Raw genomic sequence first — 23153 nt, forward strand, 5'->3', positions numbered from 1 at the left:
GCCTATTATGCTGAAAATGGCTCCAGATGTTGTTTACATCTCTAGATATTATCATTTCTTTTGTAATACAGTTGCCAAATGTAATTTCGCTTGTACGTAGCAAACTTTATCACAGTATTTGTTTGTAGTTTCAAAAAATTGCGCCAACGTTAGTGTTTGTGTGTGTGTTGCACATCCATAATTTCAAAGGGGACGCGATTACAACTCTATAAGTACATAAATGTATCAAGTAACCATACCGAGACGTACTGGTCCATTCTCATTTGTGTTTATTCTTCCGAAGTCTCTTCGTCATCTGGGTCTGATCAGAGACTATTTATATATTCTGATTCAAACATGTACGGCTGAATGACGTTCAAAACAGCGCGTCTCTCACTCTCTCAGCCCTTCTGCTTACCGACTGCCATAGGTTTGCAAATTACGCCCTCATCCAAAGGCAGGGCGGGGATATGCAGCTCATTTGCATTTAAGGTCGTATACACCAAAACAGCTCATTTTAAAACAGGCATTTTCAAATGGTTATAATAAATTATTTTGGGTATTTTGAGCTGAAACTTCACAAATACATTCTGGGGACAACCGAGACCAATATTACATCTTGTAAAAATGGGGCATAATAGGTGCCCTTTAAAGGTGCAGTGTGGGATTTTTAGCGACATCTAGCGGTTCGGTTGTTATAAGGTCGACGGGTTAGTGATTCCTGTAACATACTGTTTTATGGTCAATGACCTGAGTACTAATCATATGTCTCACGAACGTAACAGCACATTTATCCCCACATAACAAACCCATAACACAGCGAGGGAGAACTAAGTTACATGAAACAATCCCAACTACATATTTTACAGCACTCACAAGGGAAAAGTCACTACTCATGGAGTTTATGGCTAGCTTCCAGCTTTCTGCTGCGTCTCTTTCAAGGAAGTGATGAAACGCGTTCTGTAGCGCTGTTTGTTCGCGTTCGGCTACGGTAGAAAGATGACGTCACAATATGGCGACCTGCATAGAGGGGGATTCCCGCGGTTATGGAGATATAAATGTCTCATTCTAAGGTAATAAAAACTTTACGGTTTATTAAGTAAGTTCTTTATACACCATGCACTAAAAACGTAGTTACGGATGTCATATTGCGTTTGTTAATTGATACTCAACTTTTTTACACATTGCACCTTTAAGAGGCTAAACGCAGGTTTAGAACTTGCCCCATTGAAGTCAACAGGGTGCGATTTTTAAAAAGTCGATAACACGGTGTAGGCAACACTTGTTTTTGACATTTTTGTCTGTACTGACAGTACTCCAAACGTACAAAAAAAAGTTACTGTATATGTTATGATTTAATACCAAAACCAGTGGTAATCACTGAATGCATAACACGTTTTAAACTGTGTTACAGTTATCATCACTTTGAGAAGTGCATCCTACTGTTCAGTTTTAACATATTTCTGTCATCAAGTTAAACCGAACTTTCATATTTCAATAGCAATAGTTTTTTTGTGTGGTTTAATATTCATACACACTTGTCCATATAATGATTTGCTAAAGTGTACTCTGCTTTTGAATTTTGATTTATTGATCCAAATGTTTCCGTGACATTCTTCATTATACACTCTAAACAATGCTGGGTTGTTTGAACCCAAATTTGGGTAAAATATGGACAAACCCAAATGTTGGGTTAAAAATGTAATTTCAAATTTTAACCAGACTTTTTAATTCCCTTTTCAATTGCATTTTTATCCCAACATTTGGGTTTGTCCATATTTGACCCAAATTTGGGTTGAAACAACCCAGCATTTTTTAGAGTGTAACTGTGACACTGTAAAATAACTTATTTTGTATAATTACAGTGTAACAATGTGACCTTATTTTAAGGTGTCTGTGTTACGTTTTAATTACGCATTTAAGTATAAATACTGAGTAATAATAATTACACTCTAAAAAAATGTTGGGTTGTTTTAACCCAATTTTGGGTTAAATATGGACAAACTCAAACACTGGGTTAAAATGTAATTTAAAATGTTAACCCAATTTCTTGGTTTGTCAATATTTGACTCAAAATTGGGTTAAAACAGCCCAACATTTTTTTAGAGTGTAACTTTATTATAAGGTTAGTTGGATGTATTTCTGCATAATTTATAGTTACTACACTCTAAAAAATATAGTATAAATACTGAGTAATAATAATTACACTCTAAAAAAATGTTGGGTTGTTTTAACCCAATTTTGGGTTAAATATGGACAAACTCAAACACTGGGTTAAAAATGTAATTTAAAAATGTAACCCAATGGCTGGGTTTGTCCATATTTTACCCAAAATTGGGTTAAAACAACCCAGCATTTTTTAGAGTGTACAGTAAATATCCCATGTCATGACTGGATTCTTCAATTGGAAATCAGCTCTAAAAGCCTGACAGTCTAAACTGAAGAAACGGCTTTGCACGTAATGTTCAGTTAATAATCAGCTGCAGTCGTTACTAATTAATGGACTGCGATGTCACAGGCCTTTGCGAACATAACCTTGACTCGACATTTGACGAGCCGTCACGTGCGAAAACACTCCCGCTCCCGACGGAGGCTGGAGAAAAGGCCCGTCGTTGACATCACACTGAGCCGCTCCATGAGGTCCCGCTAATGTCAGCTTTGCATGCAAAGCGAGGGGAGGTTATCGAGTGGCAAGGCCTGCTGAGTGCAGCGTGCCCATTAAAAACCAGAGAGAGGGAAAAGAGGGGGTGGCAGAAAGAGAAAGAGAGAAAGAGGATGTTCGGAAAGCTCTCGGCACAGCTAGATTCCAGCGGTGTCGTGGAGAATGCTAATCTGCCTCATGCAAATCTTCCCTTACGCCGCCCCCATCCTCACACACACACACACACTCGTCGTCAACCTCCCCCATCCGCTCATCCCTCAGTTCTTCTGAAAAGCTCAGGTTGATGTGTTTATCACCACGCTGCGTCTGCTAGTGTTGTTCTTATTCGGTTATCGCTGTATAAATGCGAGAAGCGGCCACCAGGCTCACGGCGACGTGTTTCTGCACAGGAAAAAGCCTGGATAAGAAAATAATCAACAGTATAAAAATAAAACATAACAAATTTGACAAAATATGAGATCAATAAGTGTCTATTTTTAAAACTGTTCATATCGTATTGAAACATATTCAGTCCTTGCCAAACACACAAACTTCCTTTTTCTTACGAACAGATTTCTTTATAGTATTGTTTGTCAACTCGGTCACAGACAAATTAGGCAATGGTAACAGAGAAACAGAGTTTAACAGCAACAGAATTGACAATTTGTAACTTTTTAGTCCAAAACTCCACTTGCTAGCATAAATGCTAAGAGCGCTAATGAAATCACGATTAAAAGTCTTTTAAACAACCCACTAGGCGTTTCTCAATGTCAAGGAAGGATCCTCGGAAGCCGTAATTTCGAGGATGCTACGTCATCGACGTCCGTCGAAGGACTGTTCCAATGTCGAGGATCCTCAGAATTTCAACCAAGGACTGAGTCCTTCGATCGGAAAATATCCCATACACAGGAAAGGATGCATACGTGTAGCCTTCGCGCTCTTAAATCACCCACAATCCTATGCGCAGCTTTGCTAGCTTGTTCAAAAAATAAAAATGTCGACCGTTACCGGAGTCGGAGTGATAACGGCAATATGCTTTCAAATGTAAGCAAGTATATTTTAAGTTTAGCCATTTATTTTATGTTTGTTAAACTATTTAACATATCGGCTCAAATTTGCAAAGGGGATTTAAAGCTGTTCCCTTTTACTGGTGATTAACTTTTACATTTTTACTTCATATAACGTAATAGCCTTTTTTGTTGGTCACATATTTTACCATTGCATGTTTTAACAGCTAGCTAGATCATGTTGCTATAGACGTAGTTCTGTTCACTCAGGTAATATAATCGTTTTTGAATGAATAAACTCCTTTTTAAATCAATATTTTGTGTCAAATTATTGATTTATTTGGTAGGTAGCCATGTTATAAGTGGGAAAATGTATAGCGAGGCGGTTGTTAGCTACAGCGAATACAACCCCTTAATTCAGGCTGATTCAATCAAGACCCCTCCGCTTTAGAGTTTGCGGGGTTGTATTCACTAACAACCGCATGGCTATACATACATTATCCCTTATACTTTATTTATTTATTTTTATGAGGACTGACAAGACAAAATAAGGACCGTCAAGTGTGTTTAAACAGAGCAGTACACAATTTTTGCAGCGCCGAAGCGAACCTTTCACTGATGTAATGACGCAATGACGTGCACTTGCTAGCCTGTTCCATTTACGTGTTCTCCGAATGCTAAAGAGGACCCTCGCCTAGCCTCTGAAGGAAATGACTTGGAAGGACCCGTCCTTCCAAGGAAGTATCCTTGACATTGAGAAACACCTACTGTGTGGTCAGTGATACATTATCTGTTCCTTTTGATATTAACAATTTTGATGTTTTTCACACTTTTGACAGAAAATGTTATATTATGGCCTGTAACATCTTGTGACCCATGACAAAGAGTAACAAATTATTAAAATTATACGAATTGGCTGTCAATGTTTTTATTGTTTATCAGAACAAAAAAAAAATCTTTCTGAAAGTGATTCCATCAATAGGTGCGTTTCCATTACAGATTTGCTCAAAACTTTTGCGATGTTTTCTAAATGTCGCTAAAAAACGATTGCGAAATGACGGCATTTCCATTAACCTATGTCATGCGACTAAAACGACTTTTTCCCCTGTCGCGATTCCGAAAATCATGGCAACGGACGTTGGTAGGTTTATAACCTATATCACAGCCATGCAAAAAAATGGACCTTTATTTTTATTTAAAGGGATTATGTCTGCTATTGTTGGCTCATTTTGTAAATTTAAGCAACTATATTAGATGCACAAACTGGGTGCCGGTGCAGTGAGACGTACATGCTCGGTCAGATTCGGCTCGAAGTCGTTCGTCTGCAGATGCAGAGCCGCTCGGACAGTTGCAAAAAAAGGGTGTAATCCACCAGCGGAAACTGAAGCCTCCCCGGGGGCCGCCATTGGCTGGCAAGTCTTCACCGACTGTTAGCATTCCAGTGACTCCAATTCATTTTTATAGATTTGCGTAAAATTTTTGCGATATTTTATAAATGTCGATAAAAAACTATTGCGAAATTACGGCGTTTCCATTAACCGATGTTATGCGACTAAAACGTCTTTTCTCTCTCGCGCGATAAGTCATTCTGAAAATCATGGCAACGGACGTTGGTAGGTTTATAACCTATATCACAGCCATGCACCGCACTCGACATTATTATTATTAATGGAAGGAGACGTGGTGTGTTATCCAAACATCAATGGCAGGGAAAGACATGGAGTTCCTGGGTGTTTCTCCATCATTTCTGCTCCTTCTGCTTATTATGCTCAGTTAGCATATTATTATATATTATTATATCATTTTTGGTGAACTAACCCTTTAATTAGCGCTGAAAACAGGACAGGGACAGGGTTTGCGGACAAAGTCGTGGACAGGGTTATTTTTGCTGCTGACTTTATTGGATATGCATTTGTTTGAGTTTACCTTTCAGAAATACGCACAATGACCAACATTATAAAATGTTGCCAGATTCACGTTGAAACGAAACTGAACATGCCTTAAGCACCATTAAGCACATTTCAGTTTGTCACGAAAGGCAAAAAAGACTTTCTAAAATATACTTTTGCAGAAATGTTGCCTGAGTTGCTCATGCAGCCGAATCCATCCAGCCGATTTTCTGATATTTAGAAGAATACCAGTAACCAGACATTTTCTGGTCTCATTGACTTCCATAGTAGGAAAAAAATATACTATGGAAGTCAATGAGACCAGAAACTGTCTGGTTACTGGTATTCTTCTAAATATCAGAAAATCGTCTGGATGGATTCGAAAACGGTAAAACTCAAACGTTTAACCCTGAGGGAGTTGTAAAATGAGCCTATTTCCAAAAAAAAAGGGGAGTATCCCTTTAAACAGACCTTTAAAGAGAGCAACAATGTTGTTAATGATGGTAAATGGTTTTGTTAAAGCCATCAGTTTTCATTATTTCAACAAATTTTTTAGATAGTGTAATTTTGTAAAGAAAACTCTGCCAATCAGAGAATGGCAAACTGTGCTAAAAGAGCACTTTACCACTTGACACTTGTAGTTCTTCTTGTATCTATGTCTTTTCATAGGAAAAAAAATGTTTTCCAATGGCTTTTTTGTAAATGCCAATGAGAAAAATGGATGATACTTCCAGTCAGAGCCAATGGCACTGAAACGGAAACGCGAGCTGTTGCACTCAGTGATATTAACCCAATTAATAAATCAGAATCAAACAAGAACTTCAAGTTTGCATTCTCTGATATAGTCAAACCCCTTCATCAAAATTGCCAATGGACTGTCAGGATTTTCAGATGCTTTCATTTTCTCCAAAGGTTCTTAATTGTGGAGAACGCCTAGATTCGGAACGATCCCGAAAGCCAACGAGGTCTTCCCAGGCCGAGGGCACCGTTTGCGTTGAACTCCCAGTATAAACAGTGCACTAGATTCCTGGTGAATATGCAGCCATTGATTGAGATGTATTGAGACGGATCGATTCTCCTCCCACAGATCTCGAGCAGCGCCACCCTGGAGGGAAAAGGGCAGTTGAAGTTCACCGCAGGCAAGTGGAGCCCACATCACAACAGCACCCAGCTGGCCACAGCCAACGACACTGCCATCCGGGGCTGGGACCTGCGGAGCATGAGGTGAGACCAGACCAGCCTTGTTTATGCTTTCACAGCGCGAGTCTCCCAAACGGACGAGGCATTTATACTTGAAGCGCTCGCGTTCTGTCAATCGAGTAATTGTCCTCTATGCCATCAGGAACCAGCGGTGAGAAGGAGTCAGGTACACACGTGATGTTTATTTTAGTAAACTTCACCAAAACCACACTACAAAAGAAGCGTTTTGCAGTAAACCTAAAAAAAGAACAAAATAAATGGAAATGAGAGCGTAGCCTATACAACTAAATTGACGATATCTAGAATATTTATAAAACATGGACCTTTATTTAAAGGGATTATGTCTGCTATTGTTAACTATTAGACGCACAAACTGGGTGCCGGTGCAGTGAGACGTACATGCTCGGCCAGATTCGGCTCGCAGTCGTGCGGAAACTGAAGTCTCCCCGGGGGCCGCCATTGGCTAGCAAGCCTTCACCGACTGTTAGCATTCCATTGAATCCAATTCATTTTTGTGTCACTTTGACAGCAAATAACTTTACATCAGAGGTGGGGACGTGGAGGCATAAAGTCCGATTATAGGGTTAGTTCACCCAAAAATGAAAATGATTAATTACTCACCCCCATGCTGTACCAACCCCGTAAGACCTTCGTTCATCTTCAGAACACAAATGAAGATATTTTTGATTAAATTTGAGAGGTGGATCACTGCTACATAGGCTGCCTGAAGGATCGAAACTTGACGGCCCAGAAAGTCATTGAAGAAAATATTCTTCAATAAGAAAATACAGTGGCTATAATGGACTTCAAATGGGAACCAAACGGTTCAAGGTCCAAAAGACAGTTTCAGTGCAAACTGTTCAAAGGGCTTTAAACAACACCAGACGATGAATAAGGGTCTTATGAAGTGAAACGATCGCTCATTTAAAAAATAAATACAAAAGTTTAAGTTTTATAAGCTCAAATGCTCGCCTTGCTCTGTTCTGTGATGAGCGTTCGTGACTCTCCTGTTCGAACTCGTTCATCAAAATGAACAAATCTTTTTTTCGAGTCATGACTCAAAGTGGCCTAGATCAGACCCTTATTCATCATCTGGAGTCGTTTAAAGCCCTTTGAAGCTGCACTGAAACTCTCATTTGGACCTTGAGCTGTTTGGACCCCATTGAAGTCCATTATATGGAGAAAATCCTGGAATGTTTTCATCAAAAACCTTAATTACCTTAATCTTTTCGACTGAAGAAAGAAAGACAGGGATATATTGGATGACATGGGGGTGAGTAAATTACCAGCAAAAGTTTTTTTTAAAAAGCGAACTACTCCTTTAAAGTTTCAAAAGTTTCAGCATAAAATTCTTTTTGTGTTTGTTTTTTGAATAATGTAAAATTATTTTATTAACTTAATAAATAAACATACATGATGAAAGCCAATATTAGCATCTGAAATTCGTCCTGTTAGTTAGAAATCTTTTCATTTATTTTTTTTTTAACCTTATTTTGCTTTAACAACCAATATTGGGGTCAAACAAAAGAAAGTCCATGGAATTGACTAATTTAATTAGATTAAACTGTAGATACTTAACAGCCTGTCGGTCAAACTGAATTATAATGTACGTTTATCTGTGCTGCTGTAGCTAAAAAAAAAAAATAATAATAATTTTATGTATAAATCATGCAAAATAATTAATGGATGAACATTTTTTTTTTAATTAAATTAAAATGAAAAGCATACTTTAGTTTTATATCTATTTTTGTGTCGTGTTTTTTTTTTTTTTTTTTTTGGACAATGACAACCCTGGTCTAGATCCTTCAAGCATAATGCCTAAACTGAAAAATCTATCCTCCTTATTCTTCACATAAGAGTGAACATGGCTATTTATGAGTTGAATGTGTCTGGCGTCCAGTGTCATCCGCTTTGTACAAAACAGCTCATTATGCTGCTTAATATCACAAACTTGTATTTCTAACCATATTATTTTAATGTATTGTTAACACATTGGTTTGAAGCGCAAACAGTTTTACCGTTTAATGTACTATTCTTCTCCTTATATCTATTGAATCGGGAACATTCACAGAAAAGGCATTGAAAAATATGGTGTGTTTGAATGTGAGTCAGTGTTTTCCGCTGTCAGGCTGCATACATCCATGACCTTTTAACTTCCCCGCTGTCCATCTAATAACCCGTAGCCTTCAAAAAGTGCCATTCCTACAGAGCATTTAAGAGCTGCTTGAAATCCGCATGCTTTTAAACTGTCTTCCTTGCGGACCGAGGCTGAAATCAGGCCTTCCATTCGGCATGTCTTAGTTCTCCGTGACGTTGCCATGGAAACAACGGTCCGACTTGGTGAGCATTTGAGAAGCGCAGCCCGATCCGCTCAGGCAAGTCCATTTATCAGCTGGGACTTCGTAATGACATCTGTGACCAGGAAAAGGGCGTTGGGAAGGGGACGCGGATTGACCCGCCACGGTGTCCGCAGGCTTACGGATCAACACTAACTAATCTCTCCGTGTGCTCACCGGATCCCAGTTTCACATTTACAAGCGTGAAGGACTCAGGAGCAGCGCCGCTAACCTCATTTCTTACTCCATTTGGGTGTCTCGGGACGCTTCCCCGCTCCTTAAACGGGATGAAGTTCCCAACCCCTCCTCTGTTGTGTCTGCTCGCTTTCAGAAGGCCAAGCAACAGATATGTGTCTTGTGTTTCCTGTTCTGTGTTACTTCCTGGTCTAGTCCTTTGTAGTTTTCCTGGTTGATTAGTTACTGATTGTTCCCAGGTGAGTCTTGCAGCGCCTCATCAACCACCAACTGTATGCCGAAGCGGAAAAGTGTGAGATCCATCAATCCTCAATTTCCTTCCTCGGTTACATCATCGGTCCTGAAAGGAGTGACGGACGAGCGGTTCTAAATTAGCCTCAACCCACTACGGTAAAAAAACTACAAAGGACTACAAAACATGGCACAGGACAGGAAATAACACAAGTTCACAAAAGACAAGGGGAACACAAGACATATAACCATCGGTGGAAAGTTTATCAAGATCTGAGCTACCTGTAAAACTGCAGTTTGATTCGTTTTTAGCTGATGGTACGTTTTATAAACCCTGTCATACCATGGTCTGGGTGAATACTTGATTCTGATTGGCTGCAGGGTGTCCATTAAAAAGTGATAGAGGACACCTAGTAAGAGGAGTTCTGCTGAAACTGTTTACCTGAGTCGTTTGAAATTAATTAATAAATGTGCTGGCTACATCAGCTGTGAAAATACATGACCTTTCTGGCTCGTGAGCTAAACTGAAGGGTCCTACGAGCTGAGCGGACTATAAATATCTCTGCTTGTTAAAGGAGTGGTTCGCTTTTAAAATAAACTTGTTGCTGATAATTTACTCGCCCCCATGTCATCCAAGATGTCCATGTTTTTCTTTCTTCAGTCGAAAAGAAATTAAGGTTTTTGGTGAAAACATTCCAGGATTTTCTCCATATAATGGACTTCAATGGGAGCCAAACCAGGGAAACCAAGTTATTGTTTGTAAAAACTTTAGATTTTGATTGTAAAACTAATTAAAATATAAACTAATGTTTTAAAAAGTCAGCTTTAAAAATAAAACCCTTCGAGGTGTCCATTGTCTAGGTATTAACGGACTCGGCCAAAAACATCAAATATTAATTAAGAACTCCTTATTTTATATTGGCAACATTGAAGACACCTGATGTTAACAAGCAGAATCAACCTTAACGGCGACTTAAATGTACGTTTTTTTTTTTTTGTAAGTTTTAAATGGTTTACTTATAAGGAATTAATTTGAATAATTATTGCTCAATTCCAATTTTTTTAATTGAATTAATAATATTGCTTGTAATCTGTTGCCCCAATTTTTTTGATTAGATAAAGCGTATGAATTTTTTACAGTGTAGTAATATAAATAAACTTATTTCCATGGGGAAAAAAGGCCACAGAACAAGCAGATTTTTGTCCTTTAAGTTGTCTGAAACTAATAATAAATGCATCAATGATGGTAATAAATGTAGTTTCATGAGGCCATATTGAGGCCAATTATTGTCATTAATTTGGGATATCATGATGAGTTTTGCCATTACTGAATAGCACATTACTCATATACAAAAATATGGGAGAAAAATGACGAGTCATACGCTGTGCTGTTTTAAATTTCACTGATAACAGAAAATGAGGAGAAATGTTGATTAAAGTTTGTTGTTGAGCAGTAAAATTGCCATATTTAATTAAAAATACATAAAACAACCTACATAAAACTAAAAAAAATATATTTCTAAGTTAACACATTTCTTTCATAAAATAAGGAAATACATTCAAATGTGACAGCTGACTGTTTTTAATTAATTGAAGTAAATATACTTGTCAGCTTATATGATTGTCAGATTAATCAATTATACAGAAAAGGCTGAAAGAAACAACATATTTTTCATAAAATAAGGAAATCTGTAAATTTTCTAAAACCTATTGAAAAAATAATAGTCAGATTAATCAAATATTGTTAGTCCCCAGATGGAATAATACCAATTCGATATTCCCAATCCATAAAAGCGGACTCTTAATGTCCCTATCGTTCTCCGGCGGCTGTGTCAGACTCGACATGAATGGAGACTTAATTGAAGCTCAATGCACTCTCTCATGTCAAATACTTCTTTTCCTGTTTTAATGAGATTTTTAATTAGCATGTTAATTGTCTAATGAGTGTGTGGCAAGATAGCCGGCTAATGGGAGTAGAAAAATCCAGACGTGATGATGTAGTAATACGTCTGAACTGTGTTTGGTCCATACAGATGAGCACATCCACACACACACACACACACACAGAGCTCAGGAAGTCTTCACCTTGTGAAAGGACGCGAGCAGCCTGTGCTTTATGGCTTGTCACACTTTTATACGACGCGTGATGGAGGTGTGACCTTCAGACCTTATCTTCTCTCCATCACTCACCTCAGTCCGCGCTGGTCTGAGGGTGTGATCTGTTGTTTTTGTCGTTCACAGTCAGAGCTACTGCATTGAGAACGCTCACGGGCAGCTGGTGCGCGACTTGGACTTCAACCCAAACAAGCAGTATTACCTGTCCAGCTGTGGAGACGACTGTAAAGTCAAGTTCTGGGACGTGCGGCACATCAGCGAGCCCGTCAAGAGTCTGGAGGAGCACTCGCACTGGTTAGACCAGCAGAAACACACTCATGTGCACCTAATGCCAGTCAGAAGTTTGGAATAATTCAGATTCATTGAGAAATAATATATATATATTAAAGTGTCATTTATTCCTGTGATCAAAGCTGAATTTTCAGCATCATTACTCCAGTCTGTCACATGATCCTCAGAAATCACTCTAATATGAGGATTTAGTGGCGATTTGAAACCGTGACACTTTTTTGGATAAATAGTAAATTTGAAAGAACTTCTTATTAAATGTCGAAAATAGTTTTTGCGCCTTGATATTTTTGTTTCTTGAGCACCAAATCAGCATATTAGAATGATTTCTGAAAGGAAATAAAAATATAGTCAGACTTACTATTTTTTTCCGAATTTTTAATATACAGGTGAAACTCGAAAAATTTTAACATCGTGCAAAAGTTAATTTATTTCAGTTATTCAACTTAAAAGATGAAACTAATATATTATATTGACTCATTCATTAGTCATTACATGCAAAGTGAGATATTTCAAGTCTTTTTTTGTTATAATTTTGATGAATAATGGCTTAAAAATGTAAAATTAGAATAGAAAAGGTTTTCATAAATATTTTTTTTTTTTTTGATGATGATTATACCATGCAGCTTATGAAAACCTGAAATTCAAAATTGGAATATTGTGAAAAAAGTTTTCATATATATTATATATCTTACTAAACATATAAAGTACACTACCATACAGTTTTGGGTAATTTTTTTTTCTTTTTTTCTTTTTTTGCTAATTTTTTGCAAAATTTTTTGAGTTTTTGCTAATAGTTTTGTTTCTTGAGCACCAAATCAGCATATTAGAATGATTTCTGAAAGGAAAAAAAAAATTATATGTATAGTGAGACTTACTATTTTTTTCCGAATTTTTAATATACAGGTGAAACTCGAAAAATTTTAATATCGTGCAAAAGTTCATTTATTTCAGTTATTCAACTTAAAAGATGAAACTAATATATTATATTGACTCATTAGTCATTACATGCAAAGTGAGATATTTCAAGTCTTTTTTGTTATAATTTTGATAAATAATGGCTTAAAAAAATTTAAATTAGAATAGAAAAGGTTTTTGTAAATATTTTTTTTTTTGATGATGATGATGATGATTATACCATGCAGCTAATGAAAACCTGAAATTCAAAATTGGAATATTGTGAAAAAAGTTTTCATATATCTTATATATCTTACTAAACATATAAATTACACTACCATACAGTTTTGGGTATTTTTTTTTTCTTTTTTTTCTTTTTTTTTTTTTTGCTAATTTTTTGCTAAATTTTTTGAGTTTTTGCTAATAGTTTTGTTTCTTGAGCACCAAATCAGCATATTAGAATGATTTCTGAAAGGAAAAAAAAAATTATATGTATAGTGAGACTTACTATTTTTTTCCGAATTTTTAATATACAGGTGAAACTCGAAAAATTTTAATATTGTGCAAAAGTTCATTTATTTCAGTTATTCAACTTAAAAGATGAAACTAATATATTATATTGACTCATTAGTCATTACATGCAAAGTGAGATATTTCAAGTCTTTTTTGTTATAATTTTGATAAATAATGGCTTAAAAAAATTAAAATTAGAATAGAAAAGGTTTTTGTAAATATTTTTTTTTTTTTGATGATTATGATTATACCATGCAGCTTATGAAAACCTGAAATTCAAAATTGGAATATTGTGAAAAAAGTTTTCATATATATTATATATCTTACTAAACATATAAAGTACACTACCATACAGTTTTGGGTAATTTTTTTTTTCTTTTTTTTTTTGCTAATTTTTTTAGTTTTTGCTAATAGTTTTGTTTCTTGAGCACCAAATCAGCATATTAGAATGATTTCTGAAAGGAAAAAAAAATATATATATATATATAACATTTATTAAAAAAAAATTATAAGACGTTTGTTACATTATACAGACAAACTCAGGAAAAAAGTGTACTCTACAGGTGAAACTCGAAAAATATGAATATCGTGCAAAAGTTCATTTATTTCAGTAATTCAACTTAAAAGGTGAAACTGATATATTATATAGACTCATTACATGCAAAGTGAGATATTTCAAGCCTTTATTTATTATAATTTTGATGATTATGGCTTACAGCTTATGAAAACCCCCAAATCAAAATTAGAATATAGTGAAAAAAAGTTTTCAAATACATTATATATCTTGCTTTTTTCTTTTTTTTTTTTTTACTTTTTACTTTTTTATTGATCAAAGAATAAAAATCAAAAATCTTATAGTAACCAAATAAAATAATAATATTTAGCATCAAATCATCATATTAGAGTGATTTCTGAAGGATCATGTGACACTGAAGACTGGAGTGATGATGCTGGAAATTCAGCTTTACAGACATTAATTATAAAAATTATAAAAGTAAAATATGAAATCTTACCGACCTCAAACTTTTGAATGGTAGTGTATTTATTTGATTAAAAATAATAATAATAATATATATGTATATAAAATGAATTTAGTTTTATACACTAAACAGTTGTTTGTGATTGTTCAATTTGTTGAAATGCCTCAGGCTGCTTTTAAAGGTCTGTGTGTGAGATCTCTATTAATTAGCTGTTGATTCATCTTATGTGACTTACCTTTGCAGACACGTTTATAACCGTATTGTAGTTACATCAAAGATAATCGTCTTTTTCATCAGGTTTGAGGCTCGTGTTGGCACGATCTTTCACATCTCCGGCCAGTCAAAGCCTGCCGTCCTCTGCTATTTTATCAGCTTCAACATTGTTATCTTAAATGTAAAAGACAGTATTTTAATTAGTGTGTGTGTATCTAAGCTCTTACATCTTGCTGATGCCGTAGTTGTGTGTTATAGTGCTCGAGGGTGTGTTAGCGTAGCTCGTTTTAGCTCACTGCGGATCTATTTCAGTGTGTGTGTGATTGTGCGAGAATATCTGCTCGTAGGTGTGACTCACTGGATATAATTGCCTCCGAATCAAACGTATCACACACACACACACACACACACACACATCAAGGCATGATAGCATGTCAGCCACAGGATGCTATCTCTTAAAGATAGAGGCATGGAATCAATCAGAGACGTTTTGATCCTATTTAGATAGGTAAGATCCACAACAACAACGTCCCGCACATGTTTCTCATTTGGTGTGTTTGCCGCGACAGGGGTTCTGCTAAGCCTCGGGCTGGGAGGTATTAGGGAATATTTTGGGATCGGGGACAGATTAGTCTTGACTGAGCCAGATTTTTCCTGCTGACAGCTGAGTTATTCTCCCACAATCCCTGGCAATGAGGCTCGGATCCTCTTCTGAGCCCGAGGCTGATGTAGACGGAGGAGGACCTCTGTGGGCCCACAAGTGTGTTTCGCTAGTCTCACCCCGACGCACTTTTCATTTTCACGTCCTGCGCCACGTTGTTTAAAAAGCAAATGCATTTGTGTGTTCAGGTGCATTGTTGCTATTTTGAGGAAGTGAAATAGAGCCATTGACCGACTGATACCGGTCTACAGTCAGTGGCGCAATATGTGTTTTAATTCAAGGAGCGCGTTAGTAGTGTGCACCTGTAGTGGGTCCACAACAACACACATAGGGACGCAGTAGCACACAAACTAGCCAGATTTAAAAAATAAAAGGATTACAATGTAGAAGATTATTATTGTGTATATGAATCCGGCTTGTCCCATAGATGGTCTGTTAGCGCTTAAAGGGCTAGTTTAACCAAAATTGATGTCATTAATTGAGTCCGAGAGCCATTGTAAATGTACGGTATACTGTCCTTGCCCAGAAAGGAAATAAAGACATCATCAAAGTAGTCCATGTGACATCAGTGGGTTAGTTACAATGTTTTGAAGCATCGGAAATACATTTTGAGACACACGTCAACCGCGTCTTACGTCATCAGCGGCACTGAACGCGGATCCACAACAGAACCGGAAGACAACACAATGCTGAATAAAGTCACAGTTTTTGTTATTTTTGGACTAAGATGTATTTCCGATGCTTCAAAACATTATAACTAACCCACTGATGTCACATGACTACTTTGATGATGTCTTTATTTCCTTTCTGGGCAAGGACAGTATACCGTACACACATTTACAATAGAGGGACAGAAAGCTCTCGGACCAAATCTAAAATATCTTAAACTGTGTTACGAAGATCTTATGGGCTTGGGACGACATAAGCGTGAGTCATTAATGACATAATTTTCAGTTTTGGGTGAACTAACTCTTTAACCTCTCACACACACAGCTTTAACCTCGCGAACAAGTTTTTCAGTTTTTCCGCTTGTAAACTCCTCCATGTAAATAGTGAATCCGCCATGGTTCGAGCACAACTGGCTTTAAAGGGAATGGGAGATGAGACTCTGATTGGTTTATTGCACGTTCTGATTGGTTTATTGCATTAAACTAGCAAATGTGTATTCAGACACGCCCTGAGTGCACTTAGATCGTTAAAGGAGTAGTTCACTTTTTAAAAAAAACTTTTTCTGGTAATTTACTCACCCCCATGTCATCCAAGATGTCCACGTCTTTCTTTCTTCAGTCGAAAAGAAATTAAGGTTTTTGATGAAAACATTCCAGGATTTTTCTCCATATAATGGACTTCAATGGGAACCAAACGGCTCAAGGTCCAAATGAGAGTTTCAGTGCATCTTCAAAGGGCTTTAAACGACACCAGACGATGAATAAGGGTATTATCAAGCGAAACGATCACTCGTTACAAATCATTTTTCGTGTCATTTGGTTCATTTAACGAACGAAATGAATGAGTTGACTCGGGAAAAGATTTGTTTATTTTGATGAACGAGTTCGAACAGGAGAGTCACGAACGCTCATCACAGAACAGAGCAAGGCGAGCATTTGAGCTTATAAAACTTAAACTTTGTTATTTTTTTAAATGAGCGATCGTTTCTCTTGATAAGACCCTTATTCATCATCTAGAAACGTTTAAAGCCCTTTGAACAGTTTGCACTGAAACTCTCATTTGGACCTTGAATCGTTTGGTTCCCATTGAAGTCCATTATATGGAGAAAATCCTGGAATGTTTTCATCAAAAACCTTCATTTCTTTTCGACTGAAGAAAGAAAGACATGGATATCATGGGTAACACGGGGGTGAGTAAATTATCAGCAAAAGTTTTTTTTCAAGTGAACTACTCCTTTAAAATAGGGCCCTTAGCGCAGAAACGCAGAGGAAGAAGCAGCCGTGTTTGAAGAGGAGTGTGTCACGCTGTGGTGTGTGTGCTGTGCTGGTGTTTCAGGGTGTGGAGTGTGAGGTATAATCACTCTCATGACCAGCTGTTGCTCACGGGCAGCAGTGACAGCAGGGTGATCCTGTCCAACATGGTGTCCATCTCCTCCGAGCCGTTCGGACACCTGGTGGACGACGACGACCTCAGCGACACCGAGGAGAGCCAGCAGGAGGACAAGTACTCGTCCCTTTCTCACACTCATTCTTTTTCCCGTCCCCATGTTTTCTATACTGAATTGTAATTAATTCAATTAAATTCAGTTTAGTTCAGTAGTTTTGAGCCCAGTTTAATTCACACTTAGCACAATAGCACACTTCTGTTCATTTCAATCCAGTTCAGTTGAATCTAGCTCATATTTCAGTCCAGTTTGATTCAGTTAAATTCCATAAAATTAATTTCGCTTTTCAATTGAGTTCAGTACAATTCTATTCATTTTAACCCAATTCAATATACTTTAGATCAGGTCGGGTTTGTTGAATCTAACTCAGTATTATGTAAAATGTAAAAATGTTCTTTTGAATCGAGTTCAGTACAATTAAATTAAATTCTGTTCATTTCAATGCAGTTCAGTAAAATGTATAGCAGATCAGGTCAGTTCAATTGAAGCTCTTTGTCTGTCATTCCAGTTTGATTTAGTTAAATTCCATAAAATAAATTTGTTAATTTCTATTGAGTTCTGGACAATTCTATTCATTTTTTTTTTTATTTCAATACAGTTTAGTGCAAATTCAGTTCAGTTTGATTTGGTTAAGTTTCTATGAAATTAATTTAGCTTTTCAACTGAGTTCAGTACAATTAAATTCTATTTATTTTAACGCAGTTTAATATAGTTTAGATCAGGTCAGTTCAGTTGAATCTAACTCAGTGTTTTTCAGTTCATCTTGATTCAGCTAAATTCCAGTAAATACATCTGTTCTTTTGAATCGAGTTCAGTACAATTCTATTCAAATCTGTTGAATCTAGCTCAGTGTCTTTCAGTACAATTTCAGTCCAGTTTTGATTCAGTTAAATTTCATAAAATACATTTCTTAATTTCTATTGTGTTTATTAAAAATATATTATTATTTTATTTTATTTTAATCCAGTTCAGTGCCAGTTCAGTCCAGTTTGATTCAGCTAAATTCCATGAAATTCATTTTGCTTTTCAATTGAGTTTAGTACAATTAGATTCTATTAATTCATTATAGTTTAGATGAGGTTAGTTGAATCGAACTCAGTATTTTTACATTACACACTATTTAAAACGAAAAAAAGTAAAATCACAATCAACCACTCCTTTAAACCTATATAATGTAATATCCATGAGACTTTGCCTATTATTATTAATATGTCTCTCACTTACCCTAGAGAAATATGTGTTAAGATTCTTGATGTTTGCTGTGTGTAGAGGGAAAGAGCCCCTGCAGGACAGCGTCATCTCCACATATGAGGAGCACGAGGACAGTGTGTATGCGGTGGAGTGGTCCGCTGCCGACCCCTGGCTGTTCGCCTCGCTCAGCTATGACGGCCGGCTGGTGATTAACAGGGTTCCTCGAGCCATTAAATACCGAATCCTGCTGTAGAGCGGCTGAACACTTCATACTATTCAACAGTGAGTGTGTGTAAGAGATAACAGCAAGATGTTTTGGTAACACTTTACAATAAGGTTCATTAGTCAACTACCTTAGTTAACATGAACTAAGAATGAGCGATACTTTTACAGCATTAATTACGGAAGCCCTGAACCACAACGTAAAAGAAAAAATCTGAAAAAAAAGATCTAGCATTTCGAGATTAAAGTCGAAACATTTCGAGATTAAAGTCGAAACATTTCGAGATTGAAGTCGAAACATTTCGAGATTGAAGTCGAAACATTTTGAGATTGAAGTCGAAACATTTTGAGATTGAAGCGGAAAATTTTGAGATTGAAGTCGAAAACATTTCGAGATTGAAGCGAATAATTTTGAGATTGAAGTCGAAACATTTTGAGATTGAAGTGGAAAATTTTTACATTGAAGTGGAAACATTTTGAGATTGAAGTCGAAACATTTTGAGAATAAAGTCGAAACATTTCGAGATTGAAGTAGAAACATTTCGAAATTGAAGTCAAAAGATTTCGAAATTGAAGTTGAAATATTTTGAGATTAAAGTCGATACATTTCGAGATTGAAGTGTAAAATTTTGAGATTGAAGTCGAAACATTTTGAGATTGAAGTCGAAACATTTTGAGATTGAAGTAAAAACATTTTGAGATTAAAGTCGAAAGATTTCGTGATTGAAGTCGAAACATTTCGAGATTGAAGTGTAAAATTTTGAGATTGAAGTCGAAACATTTCGAGATTGAAGTGGAAAATTTTGAGATTGAAGTGGAAAATTTTGACATTGAAGTGGAAACATTTTGAGATTGAAGTTGAGATATTTTGAGATTAAAGTCGATACATTTCGAGATTGAAGTCGAAACATTTCGAGATTGAAGTCGAAAGATTTCAAAATTGAAGTTGAATTATTTTGAGATTAAAGTCAATACATTTCGAGATTAAAGTCGATACATTTCGAGATTGAAGTGTAAAATTTTGAGATTGAAGTCGAAACATTTTGAGATTGAAGTCGAAACATTTTGAGATTGAAGTAAAAACATTTTGAGATTAAAGTCGATGCATTTTGAGATTGAAGTCGAAACATTTTGAGATTGAAGTAAAAACATTTTGAGATTAAAGTCGAAAGATTTCGTGATTGAAGTCGAAACATTTCGAGATTGAAGTCGAAACATTTTGAGATTGAAGTAAAAAACATTTTGAGATTAAAGTCGAAAGATTTCGTGATTGAAGTCAAAAGATTTCGAAATTGAAGTTGAAATATTTTGAGATTAAAGTCGATACATTTCGAGATTGAAGTCGAAACATTTCGAGATTGAAGTTGAATTATTTTGAGATTAAAGTCGATACATTTTGAGATTGAAGTGTAAAATTTTGAGATTGAAGTCGAAACATTTTGAGATTGAAGTCGAAACATTTTGAGATTGAAGTAAAAACATTTTGAGATTAAAGTCGAAAGATTTCGTGATTGAAGTCGAAACATTTCGAGATTAAAGTGTAAAATTTTGAGATTGAAGTCGAAACATTTCGAGATTGAAGTGGAAATTTTTGAGATTGAAGTGGAAAATTTTGACATTGAAGTGGAAACATTTTGAGATTGAAGTTGAGATATTTTGAGATTAAAGTCGATACATTTCGAGATTGAAGTCGAAACATTTCGAGATTGAAGTCGAAAGATTTCAAAATTGAAGTTGAATTATTTTGAGATTAAAGTCAATACATTTCGAGATTAAAGTCGATACATTTCGAGATTGAAGTGTAAAATTTTGAGATTGAAGTCGAAACATTTTGAGATTGAAGTAAAAACATTTTGAGATTAAAGTCGATGCATTTTGAGATTGAAGTCGAAACATTTTGAGATTGAAGTAAAAACATTTTGAGATTAAAGTCGAAAGATTTCGTGATTGAAGTCGAAACATTTCGAGATTGAAGTCGAAACATTTTGAGATTGAAGTAAAAACATTTTGAGATTAAAGTCGAAAGATTTCGTGATTGAAGTCGAAACATTTCGAGATTGAAGTCGAAACATTTCGAGATTGAAGTCGAAACATTTCGAGATTGAAGTGTAAAATTTTGAGATTGAAGTCGAAACATTTCGAGATTGAAGTGGAACATTTCGAGATTGAAGTCGAAACATTTCGTGATTGAAGTCGAAACATTTCGAGATTGAAGTCGAAACATTTCGAGATTGAAGTGTAAAATTTTGAGATTGAAGTCGAAACATTTCGAGATTGAAGTGGAACATTTCGAGATTGAAGTCGAAACATTTCGTGATTGAAGTCGAAACATTTCGAGATTGAAGTCGAAACATTTCGAGATTAAAGTCGAAACATGCTGGTAGATTGGCACCTGTTGAATTTTTTTTTGTTGAAACAAAACACACACACACACACAGTGTGAAACACTCGCTATGCACCATCATGAATGCCTGTGTGTGCAGCAATGTAAAACAATGGCAAGCACACACTAACTTCTACGGAAAACTGTATTCTCGTACTATCGAAATCTCGTAATCTCAAAATGTTTCGACTTTAATCTCGAAATGCTAGATTTTTTTTGTTTTTACATTGCGGTTCAGGACTTCCGTAATTAATTACTGTTAGTTAATGTTAATTTCAACATTTACTAATGTTATTAAAATCAAAGGTTGTATTTGTTAACATTAGTTAATGCACTGTGAACAAACATGAACAATGAACCGCTGTATTTATATTAACTAACATTAACAAAGATGAGTAAATACTGTAGCATATGTTTTGCTCATTGTTAGTTCATGTTAATTTATACATTTAACTAATAAAGTAGTAGCTCAAATGTTAATGTAGTGCTAGCATTTGGTTATTGATTAGTTTTGCATGAATTATGCAATTACAGTAGTTCTCTGGGAAGCATTAAAAAATAGTAGTTATTGATTAGTACCACTTTCATCTGAGCGCTATTACTTACTAGTTCATTAATCAGAGTTTCGTGTTAATAATAGTTACTAGATTGTTAATATTGTGTTACTCATTGGTTCTTGTGCAGTTATTCATTACTGAAGGAACCGTATTGTAAAGTGTTACCAACGCTTTTTCTTTCTTTTCGCAGAATGAACTCACATTCCCAGCGTCTGCACGAGTGGAATCCTGCTTTGGACTGAGTAAAATAACGACAGATGTTGCTCTTTGCTGTATATTTGTGTCGTGATTTCTATACAACTGATGATGTATTGGGCTGGTTTAGTGTAAATTAGTTAATATGAATGCAGATATCGGTGTTTGTGCGTGTGCTGTGGGAAATCAGAACCTTGGAGATGAATTATGATTATGTGTCTTATCATGTACGCTGTAACAATAGCAATGCTCTGTGGAGCTGTCCGAGAGAGCCTAATTACCCCTGTATGTTTCCCATAAAACAGCTTTAATTAAAGAGCCAGATTTGATGTCCTTCTCTCGTTGTTATCGGCGTGAGCGTTGGTTAAAGCTCCTCCAGTGACAGCCTGTTTTAATTGCAGCCTGACTCTCCACATCTCGAGCTGTCAAGGGACGGCCCCGGTCCGATCCGTCAATACCAGGGCCGGGGAACGAGTCTCTGAATGCATAATGTCAGGCCGGATCCTTTTACGAACCGTTGTCTGTTGGCAGGGATGCTGGGAGGTTAAATGGGTTTGGAGTTAAGGGATTTTCATGGGTCTGTCACATGCCCTGCTGCCTCTGTTCTTTAGTGGACGCGTCGGACGTTAGTGATTCGACTGTCCCCCCTGAAAGGTTGAATGTGTCTCATGCGTTCTCATCCAAAAATCTCGTCCAAAAGTTCAAAAATCCTTGTCTGTCAAGTTCAAGTCAAATCTCATTCGTTTTACACATACGGAATGAAAAACATTTAAACATTGTGTGCTCCGAGATCGTTCAGTGATGATATAGTAGCAACACGTCTGAATTGCAGAATTCCGGGTGAAGAACTACATTACCCATAATTCCAAAGAGAAATCCACCAATCAGAGAAGGCGCTGTTACTATGGAAGCAGAACTGATAAAAGAGCTCGGCAGCATCTACTCAGTGTGGTTGGCAAAAAATTCACAATATAAAATATAGTGGAAAAAATCACCATAATAATTAAGATTGACACATGATATATCCAAGATATTCATAAAACCAATACTCATACTGTAGATAGACGTGTCATAAACACAAAGAACTATCAGGTTAACACACACGATAATGAAATAAACATTAGCTAAATAATAGAAACTGTAACACAAAACACCTCAATGTACATTACTGATGACAAAAATGAGAAAAAACAAAATTATTTAAATGAAATAAAATCATACTGAATGGGTTGTCATGCAGGGACTTCTGGGAGTATGGAAGATTATATGGTAATTCATAGTTACATGCTAAAACCCAATGTAAAATACAACGTCTTGCTAAATCATATACAGTTTACAATACTGTCA

General features: G+C 36.1%; 1 protein-coding gene across 1 annotated transcript in view; it reads left to right on the forward strand.

The window, feature by feature from the left end:
• The window catches only part of eipr1 (EARP complex and GARP complex interacting protein 1), a 51815-nt gene extending 29680 nt beyond the window's left edge, over positions 1-22135 (forward strand). Inside the window, exons 6-10 of the mRNA XM_039651079.2 lie at positions 6604-6740; positions 11720-11887; positions 17150-17317; positions 18528-18731; positions 21802-22135. Coding sequence (XP_039507013.2) covers positions 6604-6740; positions 11720-11887; positions 17150-17317; positions 18528-18702 — 648 coding nt within the window. The 3' untranslated portion in view covers positions 18703-18731; positions 21802-22135. The remainder of the gene's footprint in view (positions 1-6603; positions 6741-11719; positions 11888-17149; positions 17318-18527; positions 18732-21801) is intronic.
• The last annotated feature ends 1018 nt before the right edge of the window (positions 22136-23153 follow it).

This window comes from Pimephales promelas, chromosome 15, assembly GCF_988280905.1.
Source record: "Pimephales promelas chromosome 15, fPimPro1.hap1.1, whole genome shotgun sequence".
Taxonomy (NCBI): Eukaryota; Metazoa; Chordata; class Actinopteri; order Cypriniformes; family Leuciscidae; genus Pimephales; species Pimephales promelas.